Source organism: Osmerus mordax, chromosome 13 (genome assembly GCF_038355195.1).
Source record: "Osmerus mordax isolate fOsmMor3 chromosome 13, fOsmMor3.pri, whole genome shotgun sequence".
NCBI classification, from domain to species: domain Eukaryota; kingdom Metazoa; phylum Chordata; class Actinopteri; order Osmeriformes; family Osmeridae; genus Osmerus; species Osmerus mordax.
Window position 1 is genome coordinate 4215596 of NC_090062.1, and position 15278 is coordinate 4230873.

General features: G+C 46.0%; 1 protein-coding gene and 1 non-coding gene across 2 annotated transcripts; both read right to left on the bottom strand.

Moving 5' to 3' along the window:
• Positions 1–13040: 13040 nt before the first annotated feature.
• Positions 13041–15168, bottom strand: rps13 (ribosomal protein S13). Its single transcript, XM_067248449.1, has 6 exons — positions 15094–15168; positions 14756–14804; positions 14572–14650; positions 14298–14467; positions 13421–13521; positions 13041–13109 (listed from the first exon to the last, which is right to left on the bottom strand). Exons 1-6 carry the CDS (start codon positions 15114–15116, stop codon positions 13076–13078), a joined length of 456 nt encoding a protein of 151 aa, XP_067104550.1. The 5' UTR covers positions 15117–15168; the 3' UTR covers positions 13041–13075.
• On the bottom strand, positions 13248–13376 carry LOC136955889 (small nucleolar RNA SNORA19). Its single transcript, XR_010878190.1, has one exon. It is a non-coding gene; the product is annotated as a small nucleolar RNA SNORA19 (small nucleolar RNA).
• Positions 15169–15278: the final 110 nt, after the last annotated feature.

A 15278-nucleotide genomic window follows, 5' to 3' on the forward strand; every position in this document is an offset into this window, starting at 1 on the left:
TTTCCCTATTAATAAACATACTGAGCTGCAGACTGCCACAGGATTGTATAAATCAAAGTCCCTCTAAGTTTAGTGGGTCCAGGAGAGCCAGCAGTCTCAAGGCCTGCTGAGGGTGAAGCAGTACAGCAGCACTGTGGGTCCCTCACGGGGGCAGAAAGGGGATATTTCCAGGCTGGAAGACCCCCCCAGAGTGGGATGACACACATTCCAGCCATCGAGAAGGAGACCAACGTCCACCTGAGGATGCTATGAGTGACACAACTGACACACATGAGGCCTTTGAAAATATAGACTACGAAGTAGCTCATATTAACTAGGAACTAATTAATAGACAATAATAATTTATGAATTTGAAATGTCCTTCATCACCATGCACTTATACGGCTATAAAATATATCTTATACAATTCTATAATATATTTAGTTATATAATTGTCCAAAAAAGTCAACAGAAGTCAACAGAAAAATCAGAAAACCTTTCATAAAGGCAACATGATTTTCAGTGTTTGCCATGGAGGGAGTGTGTGGGTGTCAAATTCAGTGCCAGGTTTCCAATAATGAAACAGTTGAGTACAGAGGCTGGTCAGTAGATTCCAACCATAGTCCACATATCCTCATCCCACTCCCAGACCCAGCACCGCAGAGTACTGCACGGGTGCTAATAGCCCCATACATATATTACTACTAATTAATTCAATTCTAAATTAACATGCTACATTCAAATGCTGCATATCAATGATGGTTCTCCACTGATGCAGATTTTCAAACCAAGATCATGTGGCCGGGACACCGGTTTAGAGGGTTTACTTCTGCAGTGTGGCCAGAGCTCTGTGAATCGTGTTTCCTCCACTCACAGGATTTGGGTTATTTATTTATCCGTTTATGTTTCATAAAGCAGCCGTCTCACGCCTTCCTCCTTGCCAATGACAGCTGTGCTTGCCGGAGAGGAAGGCAGTCTGAGCTCTGCAGCGTCTCCAGTCACACTGGGGATCTGACGGACTGCAGCAGTCTGCCTCTCATCTCCACACAGAATCCCAACCCAGGGATACTCTCTGAGGAGGGCCGTTGGGAATAACTCAGAGCGCGTCCCTCCCTCGCCACTTGTAGTAAGTGATAAATGACAAGAGATTGTGGAGAAGAAAAAAAAAGAGCGTTTCCAGCAAATAAAGCACTTTGATCCACCTCAGCAGTTTCTCAGCCCGCTTGTTCCATTCACATATTTTATACATGCATTCAAAATGGTCCGCACTTCAGAGTCCCCCAGCCCATTACAAACTGACATGAGCCGCATCGGCAATCGTTTCCTTTAGCAAAGCTTCTGCTTCGGAAGGCGTTACCTTGAGTCATCAGCCAGGGTCTCCTCCCTCTCCTGCCCGGTGGCCTCCAGTTCAACCAACTCATGTTCAGCGGCGTGTTCAGCCCCCTGACCCAGAGGAAGGCAGCCACAGCAGCTGGCTCCCATCCCGCCGCTGGTACTGGCATCCCTCCTACCCAGCTCCTCTCTGCCCTCCTGCCTCTCTTCCTTCTTCTTCCCCTCCTCCGGACCCTCTCCCTGCTCCTGGTCCTGTTCCTCAGCCTGCTCCTGCTCCTGTTCCTCAGCCTGCTCTGCGTCTGGTTGTGTGGACGGTGACTGGTCCATTCTGGATAACAGACATGGTCAGGGTAATCTCATCTCCTCTCACCCCTGTGGCTGTTTATGTGTTCATAGCAGCCTCTGGACCAGGGTTAAATATCACTGCTCAAACCAGGCCTGATGGAATGCCTGTTTCCCCTCCGCAGTACACAGCTAGCCACTGTATCTGCAACTCAATCCTCTCTTTGTCCTCCTCGCTTTCATCCAGTGCTCTGCTTTAACCTCCACTCTGTCCTGTGGGCCACCAACAAAACCTAATGTGTTCTTAAACCCTAATGACCTCATCAGTCACCACGGATGTGACGGCGACATGGCAGTGCTGTTTGAGGCCTTGTGTTCCTGTACAGGCAATCACACACAGCTTGGGGAAAGATGAACGGCCATAACGACAGACCTGAACAGGCCTTCAGACATGAAACCATTGTGTGATTGTGTGTGATTGTGTGCGTGTGTGTGTGTGTATGGGGCAGCATGGGAAGTGTTGACAAACCGGTTCATGTAAATGTACTGTCCTGCAATAAAGATAGACTAGCAACTAACCATATTAGGTCATATCTTTCAGGAGGTATATCAGTTTCAAAGCCACTGTCTCCGGCCAGGTATTCAGAGCACTGCTAACTGCTTCCACTTCCACAGGATAAATGAATCATGCTGCAGGTAGAGAAGAAGAGAGCTGGAGGACTGCTAGCCCCACTGCACACTGGCTCCGCTGCAGCCAAAACAGGGAGTCATTAAGAAGTCTTGTCACAGCTAAAGGCTTCTGCCACCGTCTTTACCTCTGCTTCCAAAGTGCTGCATAATCACCCCCCCCCCCCCCGCCACACACACACAAATGTCCCTGCGCGTGTGGCATCCCTGTTTAATCATGTAACGATTAGTACACAAGTGACGCATGGATCGGTACGTGGCATTTTTGCATGAAAAAAATCCCTGCACAGATATTTGTAATGTCATATTATACACATGCACATTCCAAACAACACTTTAGAGATGAGAGACAAATCAGAACTGTTTTGATCTCAAGTTGACAATGACTAAGGAAACATCAACTTGTAGATGGGGTTATTTGGGAGGGGGGGGGGGGGTAGCAACAGGCATGGAGCTGAACAGAAGTTGAGTGCTTAGAGCAGAAGACCACAGTCTCCCACTTATTACAGCCTTCACTATAGAAGAGAGACGCTTACAGAGTGTTTGGACAGCTTGAAATGCAGGCTGGAATGAATGGATGGGAAGGGATAGAAGGATGAGGAGGCATAAGGAGGACTGGAAGGATGGGGAGGGATGAGGAGGGATATAGGAGGGATGAGGGAGGATGAGGAGGGATATAGGGATGAGGATGAAGGGAGAGACATGGGGAGAAGGGACTGAACCCTCTCAGAATCCGTAATGTCAGGTGAAGGTCACTGCTTGGTCTCAGCAAACAGCTGAAAGAGGAGCAGTCTCGTGTTTGCACAAGTTCATGTTGCTCATGTTTACAATTGACACTCCATTACCTATCCAGTAGCATACTGTACTGTGGCGCTAAACCTAAACATGTAGTGGATTAATAACCTCCTGGTTAGACGAGATGTTTACACGGTGGCCTCAGTGTCAACCTGTCTGTTTGGGGAGAAGTAGTGTGGGAACAACAAGGAACAGCTGCTTTAATGCAGCTCTGCTACCTCATCTTCATTTTATCGCGGCTTAGAGAGAGAAAAAGAGAGAGAGAGGAGAGAAAGAGAGAGCGGGAGAAAGGAAGAGAACAAAAATAGATGGAAGGAGAGAGAAAAAGAGAGAAAGAGACAAAAAGAGAGACCAAAAGAAACCGAGAGATAGAAAGTCACAGAGAGAGCCAGAGAGAGAGAGAAAGAGAGAGAGAAATAGGGAACACGAGAGTGCTTGTGTGTGATTGGTATTCACTAGCATGTTCCCCATCACATGTCCCCTCAGCACCTCTTCTGGTACTTGACACAGACATATCTGATATCCAATCAATTCCCATCCTCCACCCAGGTACTTGAAGCAAACATGGGGACATTGAGAAAATCCAATAATGTCGTCAAGACCATCCTGTGGAGGATACATTTAGTCATTTAGCAGACGCTCTTATCCAGAGCGACTTACAGTAAGTACAGGGACATTCCCCCGAGGCAAGTAGGGTGAAGTGCCTTGCCCAAGGACACAACATCAGTTGGCATGACCGGGAATCGAACTGGCAACCTTCGGATTACTAGCCCGACTCCCTCACCGCTCAACCACCTGACTCCCCTGATCCTAACTGTATGTTCACTCAGAGGATATTACGTCTGTGTAGGAAACCGAGCCGTTGCATTGTGTGTGATTATACGTTGATAAAGAGTAACATGAGTCACTAGACTGTTTCATAGGAATATATTCTTTTAAAAGGAATATTTCCTGTCTACCAGGATCTCTCTGTCAGCAATGAATTTAAGGACGAAGAAATAGATGACAGCCAAGGACAATATGGAGACGGATACTTCCTTTCAACTTTCCGAAAGACTCAACACACTTCATTTCTGCCTCTGTGTCGTCGGGATGAAAACAGTTGGGATACTCTTGTAAAGAGGAGACTTCATACGCTTCTCTTTAGTCTTTAGGCAACTTTTCTAACTCCAATCCACTGGGGTCAAGCTACCCCACTAAAAGTGAAGATCTACAAAGGACTTCGAAAGTTCCTGATTACTCCGGAACATTTTGAAAGTCTGTTGTGATTTTCAAAGGTTTTTGACAGCTCCCCTTTGGTTAAAAACAGAATCTTACGCATTAAAAACCCCGGGTTTGGACTTGAGTTCCACTTGAGGATTGTAGGAGTAGCAGGGAAGAAACACCAGTCTCCACTGAGCAACAGTATCCTATAATCCAACACCAAACTCCCTTCAGATGAAGGAGCTCTCAGCATACAGGGGTCAGGGGTCACCTGTAAGTGCGGCAGGGTTCCTGTGTAACCTCGTCCGACTGGACGGGTTAAGATATGCATTCAAGCATTAGTGACGGAGGTGAATCTGCTCAGTCTGCAGAAACAGGGAGCTTCATTAGAGGGAACCCCACAGATAAACGCCTGGAAGGAAAAAAACTGAACTGGCTTTAATCTCCATTTAAAGTGTTTTGCTTCAACACTTCTAAAACATCTTACGGCTAATTAACTCATTGTGCCCTGAGCCCAGAGTTACCAGCAAGCAGACAATGCCAATTAGAGACCCAGTGGGAAGGGAGAGGTTTGGAAGGCAGGATAAACCCAGTTGTTTCCTCGGAGATCTGCGAGATATTATAAAATATAGATATGACTATTAAACTATTAACTACTAAAATCAAGAAAGAAAAAAAAAAAAACAGGAGATTATATGAGGAGGTCTGAGGTCTGTGTGCGCATGCATATGTGTGCATAGAAATATGTGTCTATAGTATCATAGATATCCCACACTTCCCTTCCCGAACTCACAGGCTTGCAAACCCAAACCACAATGTGAACAGTGTCCCAACAGGACACCATTGTACCTCAATGGGATTATTTCTACCCTGAGGGAGCTATAGAGTTGCACTTCTCCAATGCACAATCACTGGCCCAGCACTCCATGTGCAGGGCTGGGGGTGGGGGAGGTCGGATGGCCTGACAAACTCATTTTTCACAAGCTCCACGCACCTCCATATAGAAACTAAATGCACTCTTCATGACAGGGGCTATGACTGTGATGTTCTCATAATGACATAAGGTTATTATTATTATATCACAGGAGCAGGGTACCATGCCAGACAGCCCTGAGAGAGAGGTTAGGTGAGAGCAAGGTCCCCCACACTGCAGCCTGGATGTAAATGAGTACGGGACTGAGTTATACTACAGCCTCGCTCGCTCGCCGACCCAACAATCCCTCCTTTGTACTCCGCCACTGCTGGTTTCCACCGGCAACCGACAGCACAACCAGCCGACCGTTGTCACGGTAGCGCCATGTGGATTCTGGATTGAGCTCAGCCTGTCACAGCAAGCTCCCAGGGGTGGTAGAGTGGGGGAAAGCGAAACCCGACAGTGAGAAAGAGAGAGAGAGAGAGAGACTAGGACTGAGACATGACTAAGGACATTGGTCATACAGACAGGTCACACAAACACCAGCTCCAGTAAAACCTACTGCCATGGTTTTGAGAGACTGGAGCAGTGATGAATCAAATCAGCACTGGCTCCCCTCAGTGTGCTTAATTAGCTGAGTGCTATAGGGACTGGCCAGGTGGACCATGCATTCAACTACCCTCCCATAATTACCTAAAAGACACACGGGACAAAGGTTGGGAAGCTTGGAGAGTCAATGACCGCCTGCTGTAAATCAAAAAGACCTCCAATGTAGATGGCCCACTATGCAGTTTCTAACAGCACACCATTAACCGAAGATAATAACAAGTACATCAGCACAATTGAAGCATTCCCCAGTGAGGTGTAATGAGAAGGACAGCCCCATCACAAGGGCAAGCTCCACATCAATCAACAGCTCCTACGAGTAGCTCACAAGCATTCACACTTGAAGGCATTTAGGACATCCTTGCCCAGTCTCCCTTTTCATTCAAGTTACCACGTGAATCTAGATGCCTCTGCGGGGGCTCTCAAGTGGGCACTTGGTCACAAACAAAATCTATGGAATCTAGTTATCTTTTATTGGAATTCTGTTTTTGTTTGGCCTGCCTCATAAAATCATATTCACCAGTGCTAAGAGCATGGGCCTATTCTGTGGTCTCTCAGTTCTGTTGGGAACTGACCCTCCGACAGTTAGTGCAGAAGCAACAAAGACACAATGTCCACCGCCAGGAAAACAAGACCAACAACAGGATCCTTCCATCAAGTTGTCGAGGATACAAACAAGGGATTGACTTCACAGCCGTGACATTTAGGGAAACTATACATCCCTCAACTTCACTGCTTTTCTCTTTGTTCTGGTCATGCCAGAGAGAAAGAGACACACAATGACCCACTTCATGGCACCACACAATAAAAGTGTCAACGATAACAAATTTCTGATTTTTTTTTTATGTGCCTCTTTCAAAACCCAACCCATCTGGTGCCAGTTTATTGCCTCACTTTTCCAGAAGTTTCTACAGTATTGTGTGTCTTTCTCCTGTTACAATGCAGCACGACTAAAATGCAACAAGGAAGTCTCCCTGGCATTTGCATACGGGCTTAGCGTGGATGTGAGCTTGAAAGCGTGTTTGTCTACATTATCTGTTCACGTATAATCTCAAAGTAAAAGCCTCCTTCACAAGCCATCTTCACAAACATGATTACAAGCATGGGAGCACAATTCAGTGTGGCAGCCTTTCCCCAGACAGGCCTTCTGTCTGGGGCAAGTGGGGCAAACTAAAAGGGGCATGGACGGGACAGTGGGTGCAAGCCCAACCAACTCCAGTCTCCCTCCCAGGGGGGGGGAGGAGGAGTCCTAGCACTCGGTCACAATGAGGAACCAAAGCTAAGGCATTTCGAATTGCTCCGCTCTGTTCTACAGTGGGCTAGCGGTTTGTCATTGTTATCTTGATTTATCTGTTGGGTTTCAGTGTGGCCTGTGTGTCGTGTTGTGATATATATGTCTGTCGGAGTACCTAGCCACCTGTCTGTGTGTCAGTCTACCTGCCCGACTGTCTGTCTGCCTGTCCCCCCACAGGCCCCCTGCAGACAGGCATGGTGTGACACACTGCAGACTGTGGAACCACACAGCACATGCAGGTGGCCCAACATAAGAGTGTCTGGATAAACAAATCATAGAAAGTAGCCAGAGTGGTTTTATTGTGCTTTCTGTTGTGTCAAGCAGCACTGGCTATTGAAGCTGCCATGAGGGAGGAGAGTGGACACAGAACCAGCCCGGTTGCCGTGGTAGCCAGCACAAGGTTTGTTGTTCACGCTAAAAACACATTCTCAACGGGAATAAACACAAACACGAAAATGTCTCTGCTTCAAAACTGGAATCATGCGATACATCTCTGTCACCATGTGAGCGTACGATCCTGCCTCTCTCCCTCCTCTCTGTTCCTCTTCCTCTCTCCCTCCTCTCTGTTCCTCTTCCTCTCTCCCTCCTCTCTGTTCCTCTTCCTCTCTCCCTCCTCTCTGTTCCTCTTCCTCTCTCCCTCCTCTCTGTTCCTCTTCCTCTCTCCCTCCTCTCTGTTCCTCTTCCTCTCTCCCTCCTCTCTGTTCCTCTTCCTCTCTCCCTCCTCTCTGTTCCTCTTCCTCTCTCCCTCCTCTCTGTTCCTCTTCCTCTCTCCCTCCTCTCTGTTCCTCTTCCTCTCTCCCTCCTCTCTGTTTCTCTTCCTCTCTCCCTCCTCTCTGTTCCTCTTCTTCTCTCCCTCCTCTCTGTTCCTCTTCCTCTCTCCCTCCTCTCTGTTCCTCTTCCTCTCTCCCTCCTCTCTGTTCCTCTTCCTCTCTCCCTCCTCTCTGTTCCTCTTCCTCTCTCCCTCCTCTCTGTTCCTCTTCCTCTCTCCCTCCTCTCTGTTCCTCTTCCTCTCTCCCTCCTCTCTGTTCCTCTTCCTCTCTCCCTCCTCTCTGTTCCTCTTCCTCTCTCCCTCCTCTCTGTTCCACTTCCTCTCTCCCTCCTCTCTGTTCCTCTTCCTCTCTCCCTCCTCTCTGTTCCTCTTCCTCTCTCCCTCCTCTCTGTTCCTCTTCCTCTCTCCCTCCTCTCTGTTCCTCTTCCTCTCTCCCTCTTCTCTGTTCCTCTTCCTCTCTCCCTCCTCTTCCTCTCTCCCCACTTCTCCCACACAAACAACAAACATGCATGCACACACACACACACACACACACACACACACACACACCAACACACACTCAGCTAGCTAATGGAGAGAGTAGATGTCCTGCATATTGGAGAGTGTGAACTGAATTTCAATAGCTTTCCTCTGTCCTGCTGGGTGTTGCCCTTACCCTCAAAAAGTAGGAGGGCAAAAGACAACAGTTAATTGGTATCTACTCTTCAACAATGCTATAATATGCCCAAAACATCTTTCATGGAGGTCAGGTCAACCTGATGTGTAGTTCATACTGAAAACAAGTTTATATGTATCTAAAAATATATAATTATTTTCACAGTAAAGTGCATTGGGAAAGATGTCATGGTGTAATTTAGTCATAATATAGGATAGCCTATGAAGCCTATAGGCTGCATACTAAATGCATCAACATGTAGGCTACTGTAGTCTGTTTCTGTACAGAGACACGTACCCAAAATCAATAGTTTATAAAGCAGCCACATTACAGAATGTTTGGCGTTAACTTGGCATCATAACAAGACCCCCTAAATCCTGATGCAGCGAGAGTAAAAGGCATGCATGCAACGTCATCACGGCTCAGCCCGCCGCAACAGGACACATTTAAAAGGCATCGTTTTATCCAAAGCGCTGCGCCTCGAAAGTGATCGTCTTAACAGTATCGGGCAGTGTAAAACACTTGAGAATGAAAGTTTGAGTCTTAAATTATCACGGTCCATGTTGCACGTCCTATTAAGCAGACAGAAGCGCCGCACTCACTTGATGAAGTAGCTGGCTCCTTCGTCTGTGAAACCTTCTTCCCATCCTCGAGGTAAATCTAGACCACAAACACAAGAGGCTGAATGAATAAGATCATTTTCAGAGTCAATGTTTGGAAAATTAGTTTTACTGATGGTTTCGGCGTAAAGACTAGGCTACCTGATCGTATCATGTGTCCGGAGTTGACAGGTTCACCCGTACGAGGATGGAGCCAAGTAGTGATGTGAGTTTTATCACTGAAAAAAGACACCTGTTACTGAATGAGGAAAATCATGATCTAATTCCGTATATTAATCTGATTGAGCAATGCGAACTAAACTTAGAAAAGACAGCAGGTTCTCACTTGATGAAGAAGACCCTGCCATCTCGACAGACTCCGTACGACCAGTGGTCAGGTAGAGTGTCCCGCCCGAGCGGTGCCGCCATGATCCCTGTTTCTCGTGCAGCTAGTGCATTCTCTTCTCCGCAGAGTTTCCTGAGGAACCGATAGACTCCAGTGATCACCGCTAGGGCTGCAGCTTTTTAAAGGGGAAGAAATAAACTTGTAGAGAGTCGCCTGCTGCGCTACAGCCAGCACGTCTTTGTCCTACCTTCAGCCGACAATAAAGGGTGTAAAAACTAAGTGTGGGTTCAGGGATGGGGTTGTTGCGCTTAACTCTATTTTAGGCGCACTGAATTGGCTTCGTTGAGTCTCATTTAAGTTAAGGAATGTGTTCGAAAGGTTTCATAATTTACGCCCATTTGAATAGCTTAACATTCCTAAAAGATGGACCTCGTCACACGCACATTCCAAAGGAAAACGGGGCATTTTCGCATTGAGGAAGCTTAGCTGTTCTAATGGCAGGTGGAGCCTATAGGTAACACAAACAAGGCCGTCTTGCAACGAGACAGTATCCTTCTCTGTTGTAGCCTACAGTTCACGTGAGGGCGGGACCTCTCCGACAATAGTACAGACCCATGTTTCTATCAGGCTACACGGTCCAAGACTTGTGTGAAAAGGTTTACACATAATGGCACATAGTAACTAAAAACACTTGCATGGCAATATTGTGTTGATCTCCATAGCAGAGGAAGTACACAAACAACCTAATGAAAACAAAGAAGCACAACACGCCATTGTTGTTGAAAGGGCAGCGTGATGGTAAGCTTTTTTTTACGTGACAGGTTTGATTACATTTGTAAAAACGTATCACCCCTAAGTGCATCTGAATCTATGAACAAAGCATAACCCAAACAAGCTCTCAAAACTGTATAGCTGCGCAAGGCAATACACCTGAAGAGAGTGTGTGTGTAGATCTGTCAGCCTCACACATTTCTTACTGCAGCTAGGCCTTGAGGACAGAGAGCTTTCTCAAGCATGACACATTACAATAATGCTTACATTGCATCAAAAGGAGCTGCCCAATTTCCTGATGCTGCCCATAAATTTAACCTGGGGCCATGTGAGGCAAAGCTCAAAGTCACAGTGCAGAGGAAAAGGGCTGTGTCATTGGACAACAATCAGCAAGATACCTCTCTGATGCCCATGGCCTCACTCCCATAAACGTACGTTTTGCCATCTGATTCCGGCCATTCTGATATCTTGAGTTGTGCCATCTATATACGGCATGTGAGTTGAGAAATATGTATAAATCTCCACGTACACAGGGTGCACATATATTGAACTGGACTCATTTTAACTGACCTAATGCAGTTCCTGCTGCACAAGTGGTGTCCAAATACATTCAGCGACCAGCTCCTAGATAAATGGTATGACTCCCCTAAATATATGGTCTGGAGAGTGAAAGGTTATTCATCTCTTTTGTGAAACACCAAAACATTACCCAGAGTGCCCTCCCCTCAGCTAGCAGGGGGCATGAAACCCCCAGTCTGCATGATAAATATTTGATCGGTGAATCCCTTTAGAGAAGGCTTTGTTGTTTCATCCTGTTTGCTTGGTGCACTTCCTCATGAAAGATGTGTGTGATCAAACTGGATTCCTTCAGCCGCGCCATTTGAGATGGTGTGCGTCCATGCCAGCTCTTTTTGAAAACTGTCTTTGTATCCTGCGGTTAGGAGTGAGTCAGAGGTTGAGTGGAGAAAAAATATCGGGAGGTTTTGGCATATATGGACAGTGTTGGACCTATGGTGGTCAATGCAGACACAAGCCATGCAACTCACACAGCCAAACTAGTCCTGAGACTGCAAACATTCAGGAGGGGAGTTGTCAGTGTTGTGTTTGCTAAATTTGTTTAGAATATCATGAAAAGCAAAAAGAGAAGGAAGGATAGGGATTTTACATGTGAAGAAAAAAAAATGAAATGAGTGACAGGTTTTGTGGCATAAATGTGAAATGAGTGATTCTGGACCAGGCTGCTGAGGGAACAGCCCAGCTCACAACAGTAGGGTTGACAGCACTGGTGCCCAGGGGGGCAGACTGTACGTCCAGCCTTGAGACTGGTGTGCTGAGACTTAGCTCTGCTCCTTTAACCACATCTCAACACAAATCCAGTCTTCATGAAAATGCAAGATCGCAAGAAAGTATATAATCCACACAGTAATCCATTACAGTGTAGGAAGAAATCAACTTTTCCTTGCTGCTCTAGTGCATTTCTCATGGCGAAAACACCAGCTGTGAACCTGGGGACACACACTGCAGCGCAATCATACCATGTCCCCAGTCAGTTAATTGCTCTTATTTGACTTTGCCCCACAATCCATTACCCACTTCCCTCCTCCCATTCTCTCCGGCTGCTCTTTTCACTCACTCCATCAATCGGACTTCATCACGCGCACGCCGATGATGCGCAGCCCGCTGCAGCTCTGCAGCTGTATCACCTCCTCTGCAGTGTGGGCTCTGCTGATGATTGCTGCCTCTCCTCTGCCAGAGGCTCACAATGCAGCAAGGTGACTCAATGTTATCGTCCTCTCTGAGGAGAGCCTGCCCCGGCTCGGGCTGAATCACTGTTTACTGAGTGAGGCTCTGCAGCAGACGCAATAAAGAACTCCTTTTGCTATCTCACCTGCCAATCTGAACTCACTTGTACATTACATTTCACCCGCTATGTGACTTCCTACAAATATGTCTGGGTATGAAATCAATATCAGACAGATGCAGGGTTTATACATGCTACCTCATTAATATAGTGTGTGTAGTCCATTATTTTAGCTCCTAATGGATATTACGAGGAAAAGATTCATAAAAATCAATACCTATCCATTACCAGAACATTGATCATGAATCCACCTGATTATGACAAAACTTTACTTTCATTAAGTACAGTGGCTTATATGATCTGTAGATCCACGCACCACTAAATAAAGGTATGGTTAAGTAGTCTCTGGCAGGTGTGTTGCTCCTTAAGGGATGTGGGTGGTAAGTACAGCTTCCAGGTCCTGCTACTGATCTCCCCCTCAGAGCCCAGTGAGGAGAGCTGGAGGGTGAGAGGTGGGCTGCGGCCCATTAATCACACTGTCTCCTCTCCTGGAGGAACTAGACTGAAGGATGGGTTGCGAGACCACTGGTGATGAGCAAACGTCCCTGTCCTCTACTGATTGTGTCTGGTTGAAGTGAAATTACATAATTACATTTCAATAAGCACCGAACAGAAAGTAACTCACTGGGAAAGGAACATTAAAAAGTTTAGTGAATACATAAAAAAGGTAAGACTGCAAGAGCAATTTTTTTTAATTCAAGGGCATCTAGCCACGTTGTTCAGCATCTTATCGAACAGTTAAATACTGACCTCTTGTGGCTAAGTGTTCATAAAGAAGATCAGTCAGTGTTGTCAAGATCAGTGACTGTACAAGGTCATTCCCACAAACATGCAGAAGAATAGGATTATTTGTATAAAGTATTATTTATTTTTTCACCTTACACACATTTACCTTCAATTTTAAGTATACCATGCACCCTCCTGTCTACAATTAGACAAACACACAAGTTCCTTCAAAACGTTCCTTTAATGCGAAAATACGTTTATGCCACCAAGGCAGAAGCGGTGGAAGATTCGCTGTGGAGAGAGAAAAAAAAAGATGGGGGATTATAAGATTAAGATGACGTTGGCCTTAAAGGCAAAATCCAGATGGCAGACTGCTGGTGATCAGTTGCCCCCTGTGGAGGCACAGGAGAACCAGCGAGTCGCAGTGAGACATGTGTGAAGGGGACTGGCAGGGTCGACACTGACAAGCCACTCTGCTAATTTACCTTCAATTTCATCTAGCACATCAGAAATATCTCAGCTCTTAGGAGGGGAAGAACAGGATAATGAAATGTGCCACAAAGTCAGCGCAATAAATAGCTTGATTAAAAATAAACACTTACTACTTCCAGTTTGGTGCAAGTACTCTCTTGGTCTTGTAGTAGCGGGCCAGTCGGTGGATTCTGCTTTCGGTCAGAATCAGACGGAATTTTGCATCTTTATCCTGCATAAGAAAATGGAGGGGATTTTAAACAAACACCTTCCTTCACATTGACCTGTCAATATCAAATGTAGACAAACACCAATGTGTGTAAAAAGGGATGTTAAACTATTCACAGCACTGTTGGCCTCCATAGCCCCAGTCAGTGGTCTCTAGTGAAAACTGTTACTGTACAGGTCTAGGCTCCCACAGGCTACATGATCCATTCAAAAGTATCAGGTCTCAGCTTGTCTACTTGACTCCATATGGTTGTATGTCCATGAATCTACTAAAGTACAAAGGTAACAGGTGTAATCATCTCCCCACCTGAGAGATACTGACTCTCTCCACCTTCTAGACAAGGCTAAAGATGCACTTGTTCTGGGAGTACAACGGTACTTAAGAAAGATTTGTTGAATCAGATGTTAGTTTATTTCCTCCAGGAACACAAGGACACTTATTGAGGGACTTGTTGCATTTGCTGGTTAGTTGTAACTGATTTAACTGCTTGTACTGTGAATTATATTATTGTTGCTTACTTTCCTCCAAGTACACTAGCACTTTCGAGGATCAGGTTGTTTAATTGTAATTTGTTTAAATACATGCTCTTCTGGTTCTACCCATTGGCTCTTATTTGCCTTTCACAATGTATGCTTCATGTTTTGGCTACCCGCAATGTTTTTGGGGCCATCTCGTTGTTTATGATCATTGACCTATGCACTTTTTGTAAAGCTCTTTCTTGTAAGTCGCTTAGGATGAAAGTGTCTGCTAAATGACTATCTGATGTAACAGGTGGATACCTTTCGGTTCCTCTCCAGGTGCTTCCTGATAGCCACAGCCTTCTTGATGAGGTGATACAGGTCCTCGGGCAGGTCAGGGGCCAGGCCTTTGGACTTGAGGATCCTCAAGATCTTGTTGCCTGTCACGAAGCGGACCTGGGCCACACCATGAGAGTCCCTCAAGATCACACCTGGACAGAGGAGGAAGGACAGTCAGCCACTTCTAACCATGGCTGACATATCTCCCTTGGGATTGCAGATGGGGAATCCAACGAACATGGGAAGGATGTCTTACCAATCTGAGAGGGTGTCAAACCCTTCTTGGCCAGTTTAAAGATCTGCTCTTTCACATCATCAGACGCCAGTTTCAGCCACTGTGAAAGCACAACGTTTCTCATTTAAAATACGTGAACGGGAAAAAGCTGAATACCACACAAGCACCAGCAAAGCATCCAAGTCTAGCAGCCAACTTTACTTACTGTGGGAACACTGCGTCTGTATGGGAGCGCTGACTGGGACAGGCCCTTACTGAAAAACAAAGACAAGTCATCAAGCTAGGAGCCCGTAATCAGACTGGAGACTCAAAACTGACAACGGACAACAATCTTCATGAGTTGTCGAGACCCTCCACTGAGAGGCTTGATGGGTGGGTGACAACGTAAACTGGCTTGCTCTGTGGCGCGACAAAACGTTTCGCAGACTCTTGCTCGTTGATTAGAGTCAATAATAGCATATCATACACTTACATCATGATCAAATATTTTATGATACAGTTAACTACAGCAAATTAAAGTATATATATACTTTAAGCGCTTACCCCGGAGCATGCATACGACCCATGGTGGCGTTGTAGAGGAAAAGGATAATGGCGTCGACGTACGGAAGTAAAGGCGATGTTGGGAAGTGACGTCTCTCAGGAACAGATTTGATTAGGCTATTAGGTTATTTCAGTAATTGAGACACGTGAAATAAATTAATTTGTTATTTTCTATATATACATAT